At 37.3% G+C, this 22,479-nt stretch overlaps 1 protein-coding gene and 1 long non-coding RNA gene across 3 annotated transcripts in view; one reads left to right on the plus strand and one right to left on the minus strand.

The window, feature by feature from the left end:
- MCM8 (minichromosome maintenance 8 homologous recombination repair factor) overlaps window positions 1–20,885 on the plus strand; it is a 47,001-nt gene extending 26,116 nt beyond the window's left edge. For both annotated transcript variants that reach the window (XM_019973374.2, XM_019973373.2), the window contains exons 13-19: window positions 2,721–2,862; window positions 8,166–8,361; window positions 10,068–10,287; window positions 10,620–10,829; window positions 15,881–15,957; window positions 18,898–19,087; window positions 19,789–20,885. In XM_019973374.2, coding sequence (XP_019828933.2) covers window positions 2,721–2,862; window positions 8,166–8,361; window positions 10,068–10,287; window positions 10,620–10,829; window positions 15,881–15,957; window positions 18,898–19,087; window positions 19,789–19,881 — 1,128 coding nt within the window. In that variant the 3' untranslated portion in view covers window positions 19,882–20,885. The remainder of the gene's footprint in view (window positions 1–2,720; window positions 2,863–8,165; window positions 8,362–10,067; window positions 10,288–10,619; window positions 10,830–15,880; window positions 15,958–18,897; window positions 19,088–19,788) is intronic.
- The window catches only part of LOC139186516 (uncharacterized), a 38,515-nt gene continuing 18,895 nt past the window's right edge, over window positions 2,860–22,479 (minus strand). Inside the window, exons 2-3 of the long non-coding RNA XR_011570097.1 lie at window positions 7,869–8,325; window positions 2,860–7,153 (exon numbers count right to left, since the gene is read on the minus strand). This is a non-coding gene — a long non-coding RNA (uncharacterized lncRNA). The remainder of the gene's footprint in view (window positions 7,154–7,868; window positions 8,326–22,479) is intronic.

Genomic DNA, 22,479 nt, shown 5'->3' on the forward strand with positions numbered 1-22,479 from the left:
GTCAAATAGTGTGAGTGAGTTGGGGGTTTGTGTGAGTAACTTGTATCTGACCATCCTTTCACATTGAGCCAGTCTCCTGTCACACAGGCTGTACAAGCATACTGCTCTGTTAAGATGTCAACTATTGTAAAATATTAACCATTTCCCTAACCCCTATTTTTTTTATTTAAAAAAAAAATACAATTTCTTTCTTTTCAAAAATATTTATTTATTTATTTGGCTGTACTGGGTCTTAGTTGTGACATTCAGGGTCTTCGGTTTTCACTGGGGTATGTGGGATCTTTAGATGCAGCAGGCAGGATCCAGTTCCTTGACCAAGAATTTAACTTGGGGCCCCCCCTGCCCTGCATTGGGAGGATGAAGTCTTAGCCACTGGACCACCAGGGAAGTCCCTCTAACCATTTTTTGTATGCAGCATTGCTATACTAGTCTTTATTGTTGTGACCTTACCTATGAATAGAATAGTTCAAGAAAGTAAAGCAGGCTCACCCAATATTTCTTTATACAACTATATAAACACTGAATTCGGCTTTAAGAATAGTCTGATAGAGGTCAATCACATCCATCTCCACTGCTTCTCTCTGAGTCTAAAACAAGGGAATTCCCATGACCAATATGTTGTTGGTCCCCAAGATTCTAGCTCTGCCCATCAGAGCCTAGTAGTTCTCCCCGTGCTGCCCTAGAAGGTGCAGCCTTTGGAATGCTTGTGCTTGGAGTGACACCTGCCAAGCCAATGTAAGAATGGTTAGGAACCCTATCACTATCAGCTTTGGAGCTTTTTGAAAATACTGTGGCCTTCCCCAGTATTAAGAATTAAGAATCTCTTGGTTAAGGATCTTAGCATCTATACGTTTATAACCACAGGTGATTCTGAAGTGCAGCCAGAATTGAAAACTCTGGTCTCCTCATTGTATTAATAACCTGTCCATCAGGGTCATTATTCCCTATGGCTGAGTGTTAAATTAGTTATTTTTTTTTTTTCTATTCATTTAAAGTTTCATATAAATCACAACTAGTTTATTGTGTTACAAGCTAACTGGGTGGTGCCTAGAAAGGGACTTTGGGAATGCTAGTTATGTTGTTTCTTGATATGGGTGTCAGTTGCATGGAAATTTGTTGCTAACTGTACAGTTATATGTACTATAATTATGTACATTATATTTAAATAAAAAGTATACTTCAAAAAATCAGTTATTTTAATTTCTAATCTGATATTTTTTAAATCCTGTGTTTTCATATTTTGTTTTGGCCAGTTGGGCCAACTTGTTTTTATTCTGTTCTGAACCCTTGCTGCAAACCTGGTAACTGAGACACAGAGTATCCAGTTATAGGTGAAACAGAGTAGATGGTAAAAATGAAAACAGTATACTTAGGTAAGGTATGCGGGTAAAAGTGTGTGTGGGAATCTGAATTTCATTTAAGTCTGCTAGCCCCACTAAGCCAAAGTTTTTAAAAATTAGGCTAATACTAACAGTTATGATGGAGAAGACTCTTGAGAGTCCCTTGGACTGCCAGGAGATCCAGCCAGTCCATCCTAAAGGATATCAGTCCTGGGTGTTCATTGGAAGGACTGGTGTTGAAGCTGAGACTCCAATACTTTGGCCACCTGATGCGAAGAGCTGACTCATTGGGAAAGACCCTGATGCTGGGAAAGACTGAGGGCAGGAGGAGAAGGGGACGACAGAGGATGAGATGGTTGGATGGCATCACCGACTCAATGGACATGAGTTTGGGTAAACTCCGGGAGTTGGTGATGGACAGGGAGGCCTGGTGTGCTGTGGTTCATGGGGTCGCAGAGTCAGACACGACTGAGCGACTGAACTGAACTGAACAGTTATGAGTCATTTATATTTTTAAACTATTTTCCTCTGACCATTTAGTAAGCCAACATATTCTCAAACTAACAACTAAGGAATTACAAGTAACAAAAATAATGATAGCTACCATTTATTTAGCTAGGCACCAAAGCTTCCCTTAGGTGTGTGCTACATCAGTCCAGAGCACACTATTGACATAGGAGGGTAAGCACTGCCTACTAGGGCTGTGAGGTGCACAGAGGTGTACAGTGGCCTTGCACGAGGCACATATATGCCATGTACCAGGTTAAGTCTGCGTATATGATCTCATTTAACCCTCAAGGCAGTGTGTAATAAAACCGAAGGAAGCTGAGGTTTCAAGAGAGGTTCAAGAGTAGCACCACCAGTAGGTACAAGATAGAGCCAAGACCTGTTTAAACAGATCTACCTGCCTCCAGAGGTCCATGCTTTTAGCTCTTGCACTACTTAACTACTTTTCTGTGTACTGTTACCTTGTTTCATGGTGAACACTATTAAGCCATTTTATTACCTGGTGTTTAAAGAAGCACTGGGGTTTCTGAAACTAAAATTAATACTTATATATTTGCTATTTTAACTTGAAATGAAGCATAAATTGCAGTTGTGTATTCACATGACCACAGACTAGAATCAGCCTGCTTGGGTTTGATTTAATCCTAACCTCACACCTTCATAGCTGTGTGAGTTACTCTATTCAGACCTTAGTTCTACATCAGTAACAGGTGTATAGTACTGTGTATAATACTGTATAATACTCTTACTGTGGTGGTGAAGATTGTATGGGAAAGCTTTTAGAAGAATGACTGGCATATAGCTAATGTTTGTGAGCCACTACTGTATTATTTCCCTTTTACTTTGATTCTTTTAAACTCTCCATTTCATTAGGCAGTATGCAGTGTTGCTCCACGTGGCGTGTATGTTTGTGGTAATACCACAACCACCTCTGGTTTGACTGTAACTCTTTCAAAAGATAGTTCCTCTGGAGATTTTGCTTTGGAAGCTGGTGCCCTAGTACTTGGTGATCAAGGTAAGAGGCCAAAGCAGATAATAATAATAATTCTGGGGCTTTTTTAAAGTCTTTTCTTTTTCAATTACTTTCTTTACATTCTGTTCCAAGAGTCATTTATAAGACATCTAGTTGGAAGGCTCAGCAGGAAGAGATCGACAGTTGGGCTCTGCTGCCTGTTTCTCTTTGTGATGTTTTAACCCTATTGGGAAAACATACCTATGTATGTGTCAGGCAGTGTGTACCCAGATTCTAGTCCAGCTGAGATCATTCCGTCCAGTTTGCCAGCAATGTCACATTTCTAAATCCAGTAACTGTCAGCCATGTTTGGCATAGCTGATCACTGCATCAATGGAATACTTTATCTGCTTGGTTTCTAGGACACTGCGCTCTTCTGATTTTCTTCTTACTTTACTCACTGTTGCGTCTGTCTTTACTTGTTCTTCATCTCCCCAGCCTCTTAACTGGTTGGCTCCTCAGAGTACTTAGTTTTTGTAGTATTTTCTTCTCAGCCTGTACTTATCTGCTTGGTTATTTTATCTAGTTTCATGGCTCTTCACCTACCTATATGCTGAAGTTTTCCAGATTTATGTTTCTTCTCCCTTGAACTCCAGGCATATATATCCCTTTGCCTATGCAGTATCTCTGCAACTTTCTCAAACCTAGCATGTCCAAAGCCAAAATCTTCATCTTCCCCTCTCAGTAAATGACAGTTCCATACTGCTATTTGCTTATATCAGGAAACATGAAGACATTCTTGATTTTTTTCTCATACCTCACATCCAGGCTGTCAGCAGACTTTGTTTGCTCTACCTTCTGGATACCACTTATCCACTGCTGCTGCACCATCATCTTTCACATGGATTATTACTGTGATCTAGTTGGCATGCCTGTGACCACCCTTGCTCTATTGTTTGTAACAAGGCAGAGCAATCCCATTAAAACTTAGATCACATTGTTCTTCTGTTCAAAACCCTTCAGTGCCTTCCCATCTTACTTGGTGAAAGCCAGGTTTGATATTGACACAGATACCCTTTAATCACCATTTCATATTCTGGCCTTTAATCACCTCTTTTGCCTCATTATCTGCCCATTTCTTCACTCTTATTCCTCTTCCCCAGCTACATAGGCCTCCTTGCTATACCTCGAAGTATAGCACCAGCACTCCAGGCATGTCATGTTCCCTCATTGCAGCCTTTGTACTTTGGAACCTTCTTACTCCAGATAGTCTGCAGGGCTCTTTCAATTTTTTGTTCAAAAGACCCCAGTGTGACCTTCCCTTAACAACACATTTTACACTGTAATCCCCACCCCCACTGACCCTGTTTGCCTTATCCTACTCTACATCTCTTGCCAGAGCACTTTTTTAATTGTCTGCCTCCAACACTGAACAGAATGTAACCTTCACAACAAGGACTGACAATTTTGTCTTTGCAGTGTTATATCCACATGCCTAGAATACAGTGTTGTTGTTTAGTCGATAAGTCATGTCCAATTATTTGCTACCCCATGGACTGCAGCATGCTGGGCTCCTCTGTCTTCCACTGTCTCCAGGAGTTTGCTTAAATTCATGTCCACTGAATTGGTGATGCTATCTAACCACCTTATCCTCTGCCGCCCACTTCTCCTGCCTTCAATCCCAGCATCAGCTCTTTGCATTAGGTGGCCAGAGTTTTGGAGCTTCAGCAACAGTCCTTCCAATGAAGGACTGTTTGATCTCCTTGCAGTCCAAGGGACCCTCAGGAGTCTTCTATAGCACCACAGTTTGAAAGTATCAATTCTTTGGCATTCAGCTTTCTTTATGTTCCAGCTCTCACATCTGTTGACTATACAAGCCTTTGTTGGCAAAGTAATGTCTTTGCTTTTTAATACACTGTCTAGGTTTGTCATAGCTTTCCTTCCAAGGAGCAAGCATCTTTTACTTTCATGGCTGCAGTTACAGTCTGCAGTGACTTTGGAGCCCCAGGAAATAAAATCTGTCACTGTGTGTGTGTGTGTGTGTGTGTGTTAGTTGCTCATTTGGGTCTGACTGTTAGTGACCCCACAGACTGTAGCCTGCCAGGCTCTTCTGTCCATGGGATTCTCCATGCAAGAGTACTAGAGTGGGTTGCCATTTCCTTCTCCAGGGATCTTCCAGACCCAGGGATTGAACCCATGTCTCTTAGGTCTCCTGCATTGGCAAGCAGGTTCTTTATTATCTGAGCCACCAAGGAAGTCCTAAAATCTGTCACTGCTTCTACTTTTTCCCCTTCTATTTGCCATGAAGTGATGGGACCAGATGCCATGATCTTAGTTTTTTGAATCTTGAGTTTTAAGCTGGCTTTTTCACTCTCCTCTTTCACTCTCATCAGGAGGCTCTTTAGTTCCTTTTCACTTTCTGTCATTGGAGTGGTTTCATCCACATATCTTGAGGTTGTTGATATTTCTCCCAGGAATCTTGATTACAGCTTGTGAATCATCCAGCCTGGCATTTCACATTATGTACTCTACACATAAGTTAAATAAGCAGGGTGATAGTGTACAGTTGTCTTGTACTCCTTTGCCAATTTTGAACCAGTTCATTGTTCTGTGTTTGGTTCTAACTGTTGCTTCTTGACATGCATACTGGTTTCTTAGGAGACAGGTAAGTTGGTCTGGTATTCCCATCTCTTTAAGAATTTTCCACATTTTGTTGTAATCCACACAATCAAAGGCTTTAGCTAAGTCAATGAAGCAGAAATAAATGTTTTTATGGAACTCTCTTTTTCCATGGTCCAAGAATGTTTCCATGGTCCAAGAATATTGACAATTTGATCTCTGGCTCCTCTGCCTTTTCTAAATCCAGCTTGTACATCTGGAAGTTCTCAGTTTACATACTGCTGAAGCCTAGCTTGAAGGAGTTTGAGCATAACTTTGCTAGCAAGTGAAATGAAGGCAATTGTATGATAGTTTGAACATTCTTTGGCATTGACCTTCTTTGGGGTTGGAATGAAAACTGACCTTTTCCAGTCCTGTGGCCACTGCTGAGATTTCCAAATTTGCTGACATATTGAGTGCAGCACTGTAACAGCATCATCTTTTAGGCTTTGAAACAGCTCAGCTGGAATTCCATCAACTCCACTAGCTTTGTTTTAGTAATTCTTTCTAAGGCCTGCTTGACTTCACACTCCAGGATGTCTGGCTGTAGGTGAGTGATAATACCATCATGGTTATTCAGGTTATTAAGACCTTTTTTGTATAATTCTTTTGTGTATTCTTGCCACCTCTTCTTATAAAAAGCATTCAGTAAATATTTGATGAATTCATAAATTCTAAAGCATTTCTCTGGTTATTGTATAGCTCATTAGAAGTGACTATTTTTATTAAGTTAGCAGGTGAAGAAAATAAGAAACAGGAAGAGGTTACTCAGATGGTAAAGAATGTATCTACAATACAGGATACCTAGGTTCGATCCCTGGATCAGGAAAACCTCCTGGAGAAGGAAATAGCAACCCACTCCAGTATTTTTCCTGGAAATTCCATGGACAGAAGAGCATAGTGGGCTACAGTCCACAGGGTTGCAAAGAGTCAGACAACTGAGGAACTAACACTTTCACACTTTGTTAAACTGTCAGATCTTCCATTAAAAAAGAAGTTGAAGGTGATACAGTGTTTAGCTGTGCAGATCGCTAATGGGATTTAAGATGCAGAGTGTTAAAATTCCATGGCCATCTCTTTCAAATCTATGTAGATAAGCCAAGCATTATGATGGTAAAAATATCACCGTTAACTATATATATATATATTACTGTTAAAATACAAAAGAATATTAGTCAACAGAGAGCAGATTCTAGAAACAAATATAATCCTACCAAATGATAAATAGGATCCTACTAAAATTTTTACTGAAGACTTTCAGGGGAAAAAATGAGAAATAGAGCTGTTTTATATTTCCCTTCTTCAATATCTGATGAAACGACCAAAAAATTGTTTGAAAACAAGTAACAAGATATATCAATTGTAGACAGACTAGAAAGAGCTTAAAATGTTCATAATTTAAACTTTATGCTTTAAAACCAGGGACTGGCAAACTTCAGTCCACAGATCAACCCACCCTTCAGCCTGTTTTAGTGTAGTCCACAAGCTATTTTTTTTTAATCCTTTTTTACTTTTTTTTTTTTGGCTGCATTGGGTCTTCATTGCTTCCTGAGGGCTTTCTCTAGTTGCAGCAAGCAGGGGCTACATTTTAGTTGCGGTGTGAGGGCTTCTCATTGCGGTGGTTTCTCTTGTTGCAGAGCACAGGGTATGTGGGTTTCAGTAGTTGTGGCGTGTGGGCACAAGCCATTTTAAAGGACTGTAAAGAACAAACAAAAAACCCAAGAGTATGTGACAAGACTGTATGTGGCCCACAAAACATCAAAATTTCATCTGCCCGTTTATAGGAAAAGTTTGCCAGCTCCTGCTTTATACTTTGAAAAGTGGGAAAGAGGTAGCTTGACTTTGTTCCTACCCTATCCCCACCTCTGAGGAACTATACTACTAATCTCGAGAATTTCCAATAATACTATCAGTTCCAGAGAGGTGTGCACTGACTAGTCATAGAGTAGGTATACAAAGGTTTAACCATAGCAAAGCCCTTGGGGCATGACCACCAAATTATCATGGTATGAAGAGGAAGAGAGGAAAAATATTACAAGATAACGTTAGAGGGCCTCCGATAACCTGTGGATTAGATGTAAAATACATCTGGCACATAAAATGCCTTCATTCAGTGGTGGGTCTTCATATTTAAAGAGTTTGAGTGTACAATTAACTGTACGGTTTTATAGTCAACACCGGGTATTGCTGAGACCTGCACTCCAGTCTTCTGACTTTAGAGCCCATGTGTTCCTTCCCAAATTATGCTGCCCACTGTTCCCAAAGACCCAGCTTGTATAGCACCTTTTTCTTGAAACCTTTCCAGATTCCCCTTCCTCTTTTAATCCCACCTCACCCCCAGAAAATTCATATGATGATGCCTATCTATTATAGTTGTTAAAATACACTATCTTGAATGTGTATATACTTACCTCATCTATTCAGATATAACTCTTTAAGCTTTTTGAGGGTTACTCTCATATCTTCATTGTTGTAACCCTCACATGTAGTGCTTTGCCTGTGGAAAATGCTAATTAAATAAGTTAAATAAGACCAATATTTTATTTGTTGTAAATCAAGTACAAATTTTGGACTGTATGACACTTCATAATTTTAACTGTTGGAAATTTTTGGAAATATGCTTTATTGTGGAATAATTTCTTTCCTGTTAGGTTTGAAACTTGACCAAAGGAAAAATTTTTGTCTGAATTACTTTACTGTGGTTGCAGGTATCTGTGGAATAGATGAATTTGATAAAATGGGGAATCAGCATCAAGCCTTGTTAGAAGCCATGGAACAGCAAAGTATTAGTCTTGCTAAGGCTGGCATGGTTTGTAGCCTCCCTGCAAGAACTTCCATCATTGCTGCTGCAAATCCAGTTGGAGGACACTACAATAAAGCCAAAACAGTTTCTGAGAATTTAAAGTAAGTCTCTTCAAATATTTATACTTTAATATATTGAATCCCTATAGGTATGAAAAAGATAACTGTGGACATACATATGGATATTTTACAGAGGTTGCAAGTTTCCAATAAATGTACAAAAATGTGTTAGAACACTCCATTAAAGCAATGAAGTGCTATTGACATCTACCAGATTGGCAAACATTTTAAATATTAATCATTATTTTCAATGGAGTGGGGAAATGGGGCTTCACATACATAGTTGAGATTTTGAAGGACAGCTTGGCATGTTTATCACTTTTAAATGTATTTTCTGTTTGTTCCAGCCATTTCTTTTAGGAGTTATATTCACAGAAACAGGCACAAGAATACACAAAGATATGTTGACAGGGTGGGTTTTACAGCATTGTTTATCACCATCAAAAACTGGAAACGAAATGCTCATTGATAGGGAAGTGGTTGAACTATACAGTAAGACTATACTGTGGAAAGCAGCAATTAGAAGAATTAAAGTAGCTTTGCATATACTCTGATAATTAACATGTCTGTGCTTTACTGTTAAGTGACAGGAGCACGTTACCTGCTTATTTGTATATGTGATATGATCCTACTTTTTTCCAAAACCAGTGTTTATATCTGTATGTGAGTATGCTTTCTCTTCTAATTTGTTGTGTACAGGTTGAACAAAATGTTTGGGAAGGGGAAAATAGACTCAAGTGATGCACGAGTGAAAAAAAGACAAAAAGATGCCTCAGATGAAAATTTAGAACTTTAAAAATTCTAGTGGGAAACAAAATGCTAATTTCATAATATTTAATAATAGCTACTTTTTTTCTTTTTTTAAAAAATCTTTTTGCTACTTGTTGGATCTTACTAGGTCCCTGACCAGAGATCAAACCCTCACCCCTGCATTGGCAGGGTGGAGTCTTAACCACTGGACTGCCTGGGAATTGTAGAAATGGTACATAGTAAAATACACAATTTTACTTTGAGATTCTGGGTATTTCTGTACTACCAGCACCAAAAAAGCCATCTTACTAGTGTTTCTTAGTAAAATGACAAAAGTCCTAAATTGGAAAGATCAGAAAGATCCTATTGAACAAGGATCCAGGAGACTTTGATTCTGGTTTTAGTGGTACCGCTAGAATGTTAGTCAGAGTCTTTAATCATTCTGCATTTCAGTTTGTTGGTCTCAAATAAAGGAGTTATGTGATTGGTAGATTCAAAAATTAAGTAGAACACAGCACTTTTACTAAAATGACTAATAGGCATATAGATGTATATTTAATAAAAAGTGGTATTTTTGCTTCTAAATGGGCGTAGGTGCTTTTAGAGACTTAGCGTTTTGGTGAGACAAAAGATGTAAAAGATTAAGAATTTCTCAACCAGATAATCTTCAATGTATCATGAAGCATTCTAGCTTGTAATTTCAATAATCCTAAATCATCAGAAGTCATATAGAACATAGAGAAGAATTTAGTGGTTTTGATGGTGTGAGAAAAAGCATCCTCAACATATGGGTACATATAAGCCTGTGTACATGTGACCTGGTATGTCTCTGGAGTTGGTGGGCAAATTGAATCCAGAAGCTATTGCTTGTTTCCTTAACCTAAAGCTTCATTATTTAAGTTCTACATGGAACTTGATTAGTAAAGAAGTGAATAAACAGCTTTCTAGGTTTTCTGTTTAATTCCAATCACTGTTTCTTCTTTCTTTCATACCTTTAGAATGGGGAGTGCCCTACTATCCAGATTTGATCTGGTCTTTATCCTGTTAGACACTCCAAATGAAGATCATGATCATTTACTGTCTGAACATGTGATTGCAATAAGGGCTGGAAAGCAGAGAGCTGTTAGCAGTGCCACAGTAGCTCGTATGAATAGTCAGGATTCAAATACTTCTATACTTGAAGTGGTTTCTGATAAGCCACTATCAGAAAGACTGAAGGTAAGTTTCTTCTCTTTAATAATTTGGTTCAGTTTTGTTTGAAAGTCAGAGTTCAGTGTGTTGCTTGTTGTAGAGCAGTAGTATGTAAACTTTCTTAGCAAACACCTTTTATATTATAATACTAGAGTTTGTATAAAGTTCAGTTGAAATAATCTAAGTCAGCTAGACCAAGAGCTAGAACTGCAGAGTTTGGTTTATTTGGAGAATATAATATTTATCTAAGTATTAGAATAGTTTTAGAATATTATATTTATCTAAACAAGTTATTTTAGCAGAAAGATTTTATTTGCTACATATCCTTATAATCTTGGGCCTTTTTTATCATGTTTTAGGTGGTTCCTGGAGAAACAATAGATCCAATTCCCCACCAGTTATTAAGAAAGTACATTGGCTACTCTAGGCAGTATGTCTATCCAAGGCTATCCACAGAAGCTGCTCAAATTCTTCAGAATTTTTACCTTGAGCTCCGGAAGCAGAGCCAGCGATTAAGTAGCTCACCAATCACTACTAGGCAGCTGGAATCTTTGATTCGTCTAACAGAGGTTCATTTATTTTAAGTTCTTGCTCTTTTGGCTTAGAAAGGGGGTAGAGGGTTATAAGATTTCTCTTAAATTTTCTGTGTAATTATTTGCTTTTCTTCCTACTGGGTAACATTAGAAATAGGTAGATAAAAAAAAATTTTAAAGGTCATGGAACTCAAAACCTACGGGATGCAGCAAAAGCAGTTCTAAGAGGGAAGTTTATAGCAATACAATCCTCCCTCAAGAAATAAGAAAAATAGACAACCTAACTTCATACCTGAAACAATTGGAAAAAGAAGAACAAGCCCTCAAAATTAGAAGAAATCATAAAGATCAGAGTAGAAATAAATGAAAAAGAAATGAAAGAAATGATAGTTTCTTTCTAAAGATTAATAAAACTAAAAGCTAGTTCTTTGTGAAGATATACAAAATTGACAAGCCTTTAGTGAGCCTCATCAAGAAAAAGCAAAGAATCAAGTCAACAAAATTAGAAATGAAAAAGGAGAGGTTAGAACAGACAATGCAGAAATACAAAGGATTATAAGAGACTATTATGAACAACTATTATGGCAATAAAATGGATAACCTGGAAGAAATGGACAGATTCTTAGAAAAGTTCAGTCTTCCAAGACTGAACAAGGAAGAAATAGAAAGTATGAATAAGCCAATTACAGGCACTGAAAATTGAAGCTGTGATCAAACATTTCCCAAAAAACAAAAGCCAAGGACGAGACGGCTTCACAGGAGAATTCTATCAAACACTTAGAGAAGAGCTAATGCCTATTCTTCTAAAATTCTTTCAAAAAAATTGCAGAGGAAGGAACACTTCCAAACTCATTCTACAAGGCCGCCATCACCCTGATACCAAAACCAGACAAAGACAACACAAAAAAAGAAACATACAGGCCACTATCACTAATGAAAACAGATGTAAAAATCCTCAACAAAATTTTAGCAAACAGAATTCAGCAACATATCAAAACTTATACACTACGATCAAGTTGGGTTTATTGCAGGTTTGCAAGGATTCTTCAATGTATGCAAATCAATCAATGTGATAAACCATATGATCGTCTCAGTAGATGCAGAAAAAGCCTTTGACAAAGTTCAGCGCCCATTTATGATTAAAACTCTTCAAAAAATGGGCATAGAAGGTCCACTTTCACCACTGTTATTCAACATAGTTGTGGAAGTTCTAGCTACAGCAATCAGAGAAGAAAAAGAAAGAAAAGGAATCCAGATCAAAAAAGAAGAAATAAAGCTCTCACTGTTTGCAGATGACATGACACTACATAGAAAACCCTAAAAATAGTATCAGAAAATTACTAGAGCTAATCAGTGAATTTAATTTAGCAAAGGTTGCAGGATACTAAATCAGTACACAGAAATCACTTGCATTTCTATATACTAACAATGAAAAATCAGAAAGCAATTAAGGAATCAATCCCGTTCACCATAGCAACAAAAAGAATTAAATATCTAGGAATAAACTTACTAAGGAGACAAAGAACTGTACACAGAAAATTATAAGACACTAATGAAAGAAATCAAAGATGACATAAACAGGTGGAGAGATATTCCATGTTCCTGGGTGGGAAGAATCAATATTGTGAAAATGACTATACTACCAAACACAATCTATAGATTCAGTGCCATACCTATCAAATTACCAATGGCATTTTTCACAGAACTTGAACAAAAAATTTCCCAATTCATATGGAAACACAAAAGACCCCGAATAGCCAGGGCAGTCTTGAGAAACAAGAATGGAGCAAGAGGAATCAACCTTCCTGACTTCAGATTATACTACAAACCTACAGTTGTCAAGACAGGATTGTACTGGCACAAAAACAGAAATATAGACCAATGGAACAAGATAGAAAGCCCAGAAATTGGAGGCAAGAATATACAATGGGGCACAGACAGCCTCTTCAGTAAATGATGCTGGGAAAACTGGACAGCTACATGTAAAAGAATGAAATTAAAACACTTCCTAACACCATACACAAAGATAAACTCAAAATGGATTAAAGACCTAAATATAAGACCAGAAACTATAAAACTCTTAGAGGAAAACATAGAACACTTGATGACATAAATCAAAGCAAGATCCTCCATGAGCCACCTCTGAAAGTAATGGAAATAAAAACAAAAGTAACAAAGTAGGACCCAATTAAACTTAAAAGCTTTTGCACAGCAAAGGAAACTATAAACAGGGTGAAAAGACAGACCCCAGAATGGGAGAAAAATCATGGCAAATGAAACAACTGACAAAGGATTAATTTCCAAAATATACAAGCAGCTCATACAACTTAATACCAGAAAAACAAACAACCCAATCAAAAAGTGGGAAAAAGACCTAAACAGACATTTCTCCAAAGAAGACATACAGATGGCTAACAAACACATGAAAAGATGCTTAACATCGCTCATTATTAGAGAAATGCAAATCAAAATTACAATGTGATATCACCTCACACTGGTTAGAATGGCCATCATCAAAAAGTCTACAAACAGTAAATGCTGGAGAAGGTGTGGAGAAAAAGGAACTCTCTTGCACTGTTGGTAGGAATATAAATTGATATAGCCACTATGGAAGATGGTATGGAGATTCCTTAAAGAACTAGGGATAAAACCACCATATGACCCAGCAGTCTCGTGCCTAGGCATATACCCTGCTGCTGCTACTGCTGCTAAGTCGCTTCAGTCGTGTCCAACCCTGTGCGACCCCATAGACGGCAGCCCACCAGGCTCCCCTGTCCCTGGGATTCTCCAGGCAAGAACACTGGAGTGGGTTGCCATTTCCTTCTCCAGTGCATGAAAGTGAAGACGCTCAGTCATGTCCAATTCTTTGAGACCCCATGGACTTCAGCCTACCAGGCTCCTCTGTCCATGGGATTTTCCAGGCAAGAGTACTAGAGTGGGGTACCATCGCCTTCTCTCATATACCCTGAGGAAACCAAAATTGAAAAATACACATGTATCCCATTATTCATTGCAGCACTATTTACAATAGCTAGATCATGGAAGCAACCTAGATGTCCATCAACAGATGAATGGATAAAGAAGTTTTGGTACATACACACAATGGAATATTACTCACCCATAAAAAGGAACACATCTGAGTCAGTTCTAATGAGGTGGATGAACCTAGAACCTATTATACAGAGCGAAGTAAGTCAGAAAGAGAAGGATAAATATTGTAGTTTAAACTGTGGAAAATTCTGAAAGAGATGGGAATACCAGACCACCTGACCTGCCTCTGTGAAATCTGTATGCAGGTCAGGAAGCAACAGTTAGAACTGGACATGGAACAGACTGGTTCCAAATAGGAAAAGGAGTATGTCAAGGCTGTATATTGTCATCCTGCTTATTTAACTTATATGCAGAGTACATCATGACAGATGCTGGGCTGGATGAAGCACAAGCTGGATTCAAGATTGCTGGTAGAAATATCAATGCATATGATGCCACCCTTGTGGCAGAAAGTGAAGAAGAACTAAAGAGCCTCTTGATGAAAGTGAACAAGGAAAGTGAAAAAGTTGTATTAAAGCTCAACATTCAGAAAACTAAGATCATGGCATCCAGTCCCATCACTTCATGGCAAAATAGATGGAGAGACAGTGGCTGACTTTATATTTTGGGGCTCCAAAATCACTGTAGATGGTAACTGCAACCATGAAATTAAAAGACGCTTACTCCTTGGAAGAAAAGTTATGACCAACCGAGACTGCATATTAAAAAGCGGAGACATTACTTTGCCAACAAAGTTCTGTCTAATCAAGGCTGTAGTCTTTCCATTAATCATATATGGATGTGAGTTGGACAAAAAGAAAGCTGGGCGCTGAAGAATTGATGCTTTTGAACTGTGGTGTTGGAGAAGACTCTTGAGAGTCCCTTGGATTGCAAGGAGATCCAACCAGTCCATTCTAAAGGAGATCAATCCCGAGTGTTCATTGGAAGGAGTGATGTTGAAGCTGAAACTCCAATACTTTGGCCACCTGATGTGAAGAGCTGAGTCATGTGAAAAGACCCTGATGCTGGGAAAGATCGAAGGCAGGAGAAGGGGATGACAGAGGATGAGATGGTTGATGGCATCTCCGACTCAATGGACATGAGTTTGGGTGAACTCTGGGAGTTGGTGATGGACAGGGTGGCCTGGCATGCTGTGGTCCATGGGGTTGCAAAGAGTTGGACACAACTGAACGACTGAACACATATATATGGAATCTAGGAAAATGGTACTAAAGAGTTTATTTACAGGGCAGCAGTGGAAAAACAGACATAGAAAATATACTTATGGACATGAGGAGAGGGGTGGAGGGGGTGAGATGAATGGAAAGAGTAACATGGAAACTTACTATGTGTAAAATAGACAGCCAACGGGAGTTTGCTGTATGGCTCAGGAAACTCAAACATGGGCTCTGTATCAACCTAGAGGGGTGGGATGGGGAGAGAGATGGGAGGGAGTTTCTAAAGGGAGGGGATATATGTATATCTATGGCTGATTTCATGTTGAGGTTTGACAGAAAACAACAAAATTCCAGAAACCAATTATCCTTCAGTTCATTTCAGTTCCGTCGCTCAGTTGTGTCTGACAAACCATCCCTCTGTGGGATGATTTGGGAGAATGGCATTGAAACATGTATACGAGTCGCCGGTCCAGGTTCGATGCACGATACTGGATGCTTGGGGCTGGTGCACTGGGACGACCCAGAGGGATGGTATGGAGAGGGAGGAGGGTTCAGGATGTGGAACACATGTATACCTGTGGCGGATTCATTTTGATATATGGCAAAACCAATACAATATTGTAAAGTTAAAAAAAAAAATAAAAATTAAAAAAAAAATAAAAATAAAACCTAACCCTCAACTTAAAAAAAAAAAAAAGAGTGATAATTGTCATATTCAAGCTATTGATAATATTTTAAAATTCTGACTGTTTATATTGTAGTCTCTCTATACAGAAGTTTTTGTGTAAAGTTAATGAAATAAGCTTAGATATACTCTAGCTGCTCAATGTTAAATATATTTATCTTTTGTTATCTAAAGATGGTTGTTTTCTTTTAAAGGCACGAGCAAGGTTGGAATTGAGAGAGGAAGCAACTAAAGAAGATGCTGAGGACATAGTTGAAATTATGAAATACAGGTAAGAATACATTTTTAAATGCTGTTTTAAATGAAATAAAACATTCATCAAATGAAATAAAACGGTCATCATTCTGTCTCAATTTATATATTTAATTAGGCCAAGCAAAATTATTTTTAGTTAACACATTTGATCACTTATTTTCCTCAGAACAAATTATACTTTCCTGGCTTGAAATATTCCTATGTAAATAATCTTCACATGTTAAAAAAAATGTTTTTTGAATGGGTAATTTAAAAATTGGGTCATTTTTTAATATTTATTTGGCTGCCTTGGGTCTTAGTTGCAGCATGTGGGATCTTGCAGCCCATAGACTCTCTCCAGGCTTGGTTACCCTGAGGCATGTGGGATCTCAGGTCCCACAGTGCCACAATGAGTAATCTCTGTGAGATACTTCATGTGTGGTAAGTGTATTCTAAGAAGTGATATTTCTGGCTTCAGGGATCAGTAAATGCATTAGGATTTGACTAATATTGCTAATCTGTGACCTTTGCATTTTATATCATTTGGTAGATCATAGTTCTTAGACAGAAAAGAAAAAAAATTGTATTTTAACTGATAATATATGACTACCTTAGACTTGTGGTTTTTGAAAAAATCAATTAACCTAGAAGAACACATCAAATGGTAAACAGCTTGTGGTCATGGATGCCTTTGTTTTTTCCTTCTTGTGCTTTTTGGTTTCCTGTTATGCACATATTAACTTTTAAGAAGTGGCATATGAGAAAACATCTTATTCTGATTATTTTAGATAGGCATTTCAGTTAAAAAAAAATTTTAATAGGTTTATATTCATATACCTCAAAATTCCAAAGTTCAAACAGTATTTAATGGTAAAAGTTTCTTCATGTACTGTTAACTAGCTACCTAGTTCTTCCTCATCCCTAGTGACAACAAATCAATTTTTGTGATTTCAGATATAAAATATACATTATAACTCCATATCTGTATATTCTTTTTCCCCTTTTATAAACAAAGGGTAGCATACACATTCTATACCTCAGTTTTTTCACTAAGAAAATGATCTTGAAATCATTCCGTGTCAATGCCTAAAGAGTGTCCGTTTATTTTTCACAACTGTAGTGTTTCATTGTGTGGATTTATCATAATTTAGAAATTAGTTCTTCTTAATATGCTCTCACAGTACTTAAAATATAAGTCTGTTAGGAATCTGAGGCTGCAAAAATACTAATTTAAAGACGAAATTATTTTGTTAAGTAATTTTTTTTCCCCTAAGAGCTACTGTTCTGGGCTTGCTTGGAGTCAGAACCAATTGTTTCTCTTTAGCTCTGAGTAAAAGTGGTATAGCATTGCTGCCAGAGTTTGGGCTTTAAAATCTGACCTGGAGCTGCCATGGACAGGGATGGACAGGGAAGGATGCCATGGATGGACAGGGAAGCCTGGCGTGCCACAGTCCATGGGGTCACAGAGAGTCAGACATGACTGAGCGACTGAACTGAACTGGAGCTGCCATGGCAACTCTGTTGTCCCCTTCTCCTCCTGCCTTCAGTCTTTCCCAGCATCAGGGTCTTTAACAGTGAGTTGGCTCTTCTCATCAGGTGGCCAAAGTATTGGAGCTTCAGCTTCAGCATCAGTCCTTCCAATGAATATTCAGGGTTGATTTCTTTTAGGATTGACTGATTTGATGCAAGGAGATCAAACCAGTGCATGGTAAATAAATATAGTTAAGGTAAATACTAGCTATTATTATTGACATAGTAGCCTAAAGCATTTGTGACAACTGTTCTATGAGAAATAAGAATAAGGTAAATTATATGGTATGGGCTTCCCTGGTGGCTCAGTGGTAAAGAATCCACCTGCTAATGAAGGGAAGATCTCCTGGAGAAGGAAATGCCAACTCCAGTATTCTTTCCTGGGAAATCTCATGTACAGAGGAGCCTGTACATGAGGCTCCCTTGGCGGGCTGCCGTCCATGGGGTCGCAAAAGAGTGGGACATGACTTAGTGATTAAACAACAACAACAAATAATAAAGCAGTTAATTATTTTAAAAAAGGCTATATTTCTAGGGCATACAGATACTCATCTAATTGCTTTATTAGTTACTGCAATCTTATTTGGATGACTCATTCCTGTATGTACAGCTTATTCTGTTTCATGTGGGCTCTTATCTATTCAGGGAACAAAATGAAGCTGTGTTTTTAATAACCCTTTAAACTCATGCCTATGAGCTCCTTAAGGGCAGGAATTGTACCTGTTTTGTTCTGCCATGGGAAGCCTACTGTCTAGTGACCAATTTATATTTGATTAATTAACTCATTAAATAACATCTTTGCCTCTGAGCCTGGCTGTGAGATTATATATAAGCCGAGAGTTAAGGCAGGCAATCAGCAACAGGGCTGGACTAGAGAGGATGGCTAATCTCTAACTGGTACTTTCAGACTTCTGGCTAAAATTCACTGTGAATTATGTATTTCTTTGCCTGATGATATTGTGAAAATAAGAAGAAAGCAGCAAGAGCTGGAGAAATAGGTGTATCCTTTACTATCTAACCATCATTACTGCAACTCAGCAGAACCTTTCTACTTCATTCCCAGAGCTGCCCTAGGAGCTGGGAAGACATCTTTACCAAGGAAAACCTAAATTTAGTATGTTTAGAATTTCTTTTTTTCATGAATCAAAGAGAATGTTCCAAGTATTTATATTGTAGCCTGTCAACTTTGTATTTTTATGCAAAAATTCATTTGTATTTCTCTTTCTAAATATAGGGAGTTTCTTAAAAAGTGGTAGCTATGTCCAAAATATTTTTATCCCCAATCAGTCCATACATAGTTAATTCACAATCACCACTCAGTAAATACATGTTTAAATCTTTGTTACCCGAGCCTCAGGGCTACTTCCACATTTTTCTTTTTATAACTTGGACAAAAATGTCTATAGCTGAAACACATTGGGTAACTGTTTTTCTTTCCTTCCATAAGTATGTTAGGAACTTACTCTGATGAATTTGGGAACCTAGATTTTGAACGATCCCAGCATGGTTCTGGAATGAGCAACAGGTCAGCAGCAAAAAGATTTATTTCTGCTCTCAACAAAATTGCTGAAAGAACTTACAATAATTTATTTCAGTTTCATCAACTTCAACAGATTGCCAAAGAGTTAAACATTCAGGTATGATAAAATAAATAATTAGTAAATCTTTTTATAATAATTTCAGGAGGGCTTTATTAGTATAGAAGAACTTTTAAATGTCAAAAGATTTAGACTAAAATCATGGAATAGGCTGTTTTGGTGTATTTAAAACAAACGCTTGTTTTATTTAAGATATAAAACTAGTTGCTCAGAGCTTTAAAAAAACGGTTTTTATCTAAAATTCAAACTTCTTTTCAAAAGAGTTTTCAACATCTTGATGGGAGAAACATCATAGCAAGTGTCCATGTTATTCTGACAGTCTCTGGGCAAGTCATTTTACACATCTTTGAACCTCAGTTTTCTCATTTGTTAAATGGACATGATTCCACTTGATCTAACTACTTAAAAGTCTTAGTGAAAATGGGTATAATAGCACTTTAAACATGTAAAACAGTTTATATGGAAAATTGCTCATTCAATTTCAAAAGTTAGTCTAATTTTTATTTTGAAGCTAAGCTAAAACAAATATAAAAGATTCTATGCATACTGGAGTTATTTTTGATTAGCTAGGTGTTATAGAATCCAAGGTTCATATGTAGGCAGCTTTCTCTGTAAGAAGTACAAATGATTTTAATTTGCCCCCAAAACTTGACAACTGTATATTATTGTTTGAGAGATTAATTTTAAAAATCATATTTTTTGCATATTATTTAACAGGCTCTTTTATTATTTTCTACTAGGTTGCTGATTTTGAAAATTTTATTGGATCACTAAATGACCAAGGTTATCTCTTGAAAAAAGGCCCAAAGGTTTACCAACTTCAAACTATGTAAAAGGACTACCAAGCCAGGCTGTCCTGGGTTTGTTGTGAAGAATATGCAAAAAAAACTGTTCTCTGAAAATGACATCCCAAATGTAATAGGAAAAGAGAGTTGAACTAATTTAAGAAGTGATAAAATCATGTGTTAATTTTTTACTTCTCCAGAAGACTAAAAATATTTTACATTTTATCTAAATGATGTAATTAGAAGTTATTTATAGTTTTGTTTTTGATCTTTTTCTTATAAATATTTCATGGTTGTGCATATCAAATGTCCATCTGGGTAAACAGTCACAGGGTTACATTTAAATATTTAAATAGTTCTGACACACAAAATTGAGCATCTTATAGAAATAAATTGATGCCAACTTTCAATTCCCCAAAATTTTGGAAATATTTTATATTGACTTTTTAAATTTTTAATTTTTTTTCTTTATTCTTTTTTATTAGCTGTGTCGTGCAGCTCACAGGATCTTAGTTCACTGACCAGGGATTGAACCTGGACCCTTGGCAGTGAAAGCATGGAGTCCTAACTATTTGGACTGCCAGGGAATTCCCTTAGCTTTATTTACTGACTTTGATTTATAACATGATATAAGCTTCATGTGTAATTAGACTTCTGTATATACTGTTTCCTGCTCACCTAAAGTCTAGTGTCCACCCATATATTGACATATTAAGCTTAACATCATAGCTAATGAAAAAGATTTAAATAGCTGTGCAAGACTATAGCAGCCTCTGTTCCACTCTTCCACATGCCCTAATTTTCTGTTCAGTCTCAATTGTTCTCCCATTTACCTCCATTTTTCTAAAGGACATGCTCCTAATGCTAATTCTTTTTTTTTCTTAAAGTATACTTGATTTATAATACTGTGTTAGTTCCAGGTGTACAGCAAAATGATTTGGTTATGCATATATATGTGTATATTATATTATTTTTTCTATTTTCCATTATAGTGTATTATAACATACTGAATATAGTTCCCTATGCTATACAGTAAATTCTTGCTATCTATAGTAATGCTCATTCTTGAATTTTCAGTTTCAAAAATTATACTTTTTACCTACCTCACAATATAAGAGTGTAGTTCTTTTAAACCCTTCTATGTATATACATACATATACACTTCCCCATTTCTTTCCAGTTTAGTTATATATCATAATTTTTAGTTAAATCTAGTGAAAAGGCTGGCTTAAAACTCAACATTCAAAAAACTAAGATCATGGCATCTGGTCCTGTCACTTCATGGCAAATAGATGGGGAAACAATGGAAACAGTGACAGACTTTATTTTCTTGGGCTCCAAGATCACTGCAAATGGTGACTGCAGCCATGAAATTAAAAGGTGCTTGCTCCTTGAAAGAAAAGCTGTGACCAACCTAGACAGCATATTAAAAAGCATTGACATTACTTTGCCAACAAAGGTCCATCTAGTCAAAGCTATGGTTTTTCCTGTAGTCATATATGGATGTGAGAGTTGGACTATAAAGAAAGCTGAGTACTGAAGAATTGATGCTTTTGAATTGTGGTGTTGGAGAAGACTCTTGAGAATCCCTGGACTACAAGAAGATTAAACTGGTGATTTTGGAAATCAGTCCTGAATATTCATTGGAGGGACTGATGCTGAAGCTGAAGCTCCAATACTTTGGCCACTTGATGCGAAGAACTGACTCATTGGAAAAGACCTTGATGCTGGGAAAGATTGAAAGCAGGAGGAGAAGGGGACAACAGAGGATGAGATGGTTAGATGGCATCACCGCCTCGATGGACATGAGTTTGAGCAAGCTCCAGGAGTTGGTGATGGACAGGGAGGCCTGGCGTGCTGTAGTCCATGGGGTCGCAAAGAGTTTGACACAACTGAACGACTGAACTGAACATAGTCTTAATGTCACTGTGTCTATTGAATATTATTCATCTCCTTCCCTGTATACTTTTTTCCCCTTAAAATTAATAATTTTGTTTTTCAACTACTTAGCTTTCTATGTACCGACCACTAATTTGAACCCAAGGCTCCAATACAAGTCAGATAAGCCAAAAAACCTATTTTAACTGGAGACCTCTCCTGGAATTCTCTGGCCCTTTCCAATCTGAACTACACATCCATCTGAGACTTCTCATTTTCTCTCCCATTTTCTGGCTCCTCTTTCTCATTTTACTCCCTCATTTTGGTGGAATCCATTTTCTAGTAGCTTCCTGAGGAAGAGTTTATGAGATACATTCTACCCTTATTCCTGGACTGACATAGAATTTTAGTTTGGAAATTATCTTCACTCAGAATTTTAGATATTGCTCTACTGCTTTTACTTTTCAGTGTTGCTGTTTGGAATTCCAAAGCCATTTATATTTTTGGCATGTGACCTTTATTTCCTCTTGACAAGCTATTTGTATCTTCCCTTTTGCCATGGTGTTCTGAAGTTTCTTATAGTGTTTAGTAACTATCCTGCTGGTTTCTAATGCCAAAAATGTTGGCGTTATCTTAATTTTCTCTTATCCCCTAATCAGTCCATCAACAAATCCTCTTAGCACTATCTTTAGAACATCTGAAACCTGATTACTTTTCATTACTTCCAGTTCCATATTCTGGCTCAATTAATCATCTTTTATCCAGCTT

Source organism: Bos indicus, chromosome 13 (assembly GCF_029378745.1).
Source record: "Bos indicus isolate NIAB-ARS_2022 breed Sahiwal x Tharparkar chromosome 13, NIAB-ARS_B.indTharparkar_mat_pri_1.0, whole genome shotgun sequence".
Taxonomy (NCBI): domain Eukaryota; kingdom Metazoa; phylum Chordata; class Mammalia; order Artiodactyla; family Bovidae; genus Bos; species Bos indicus.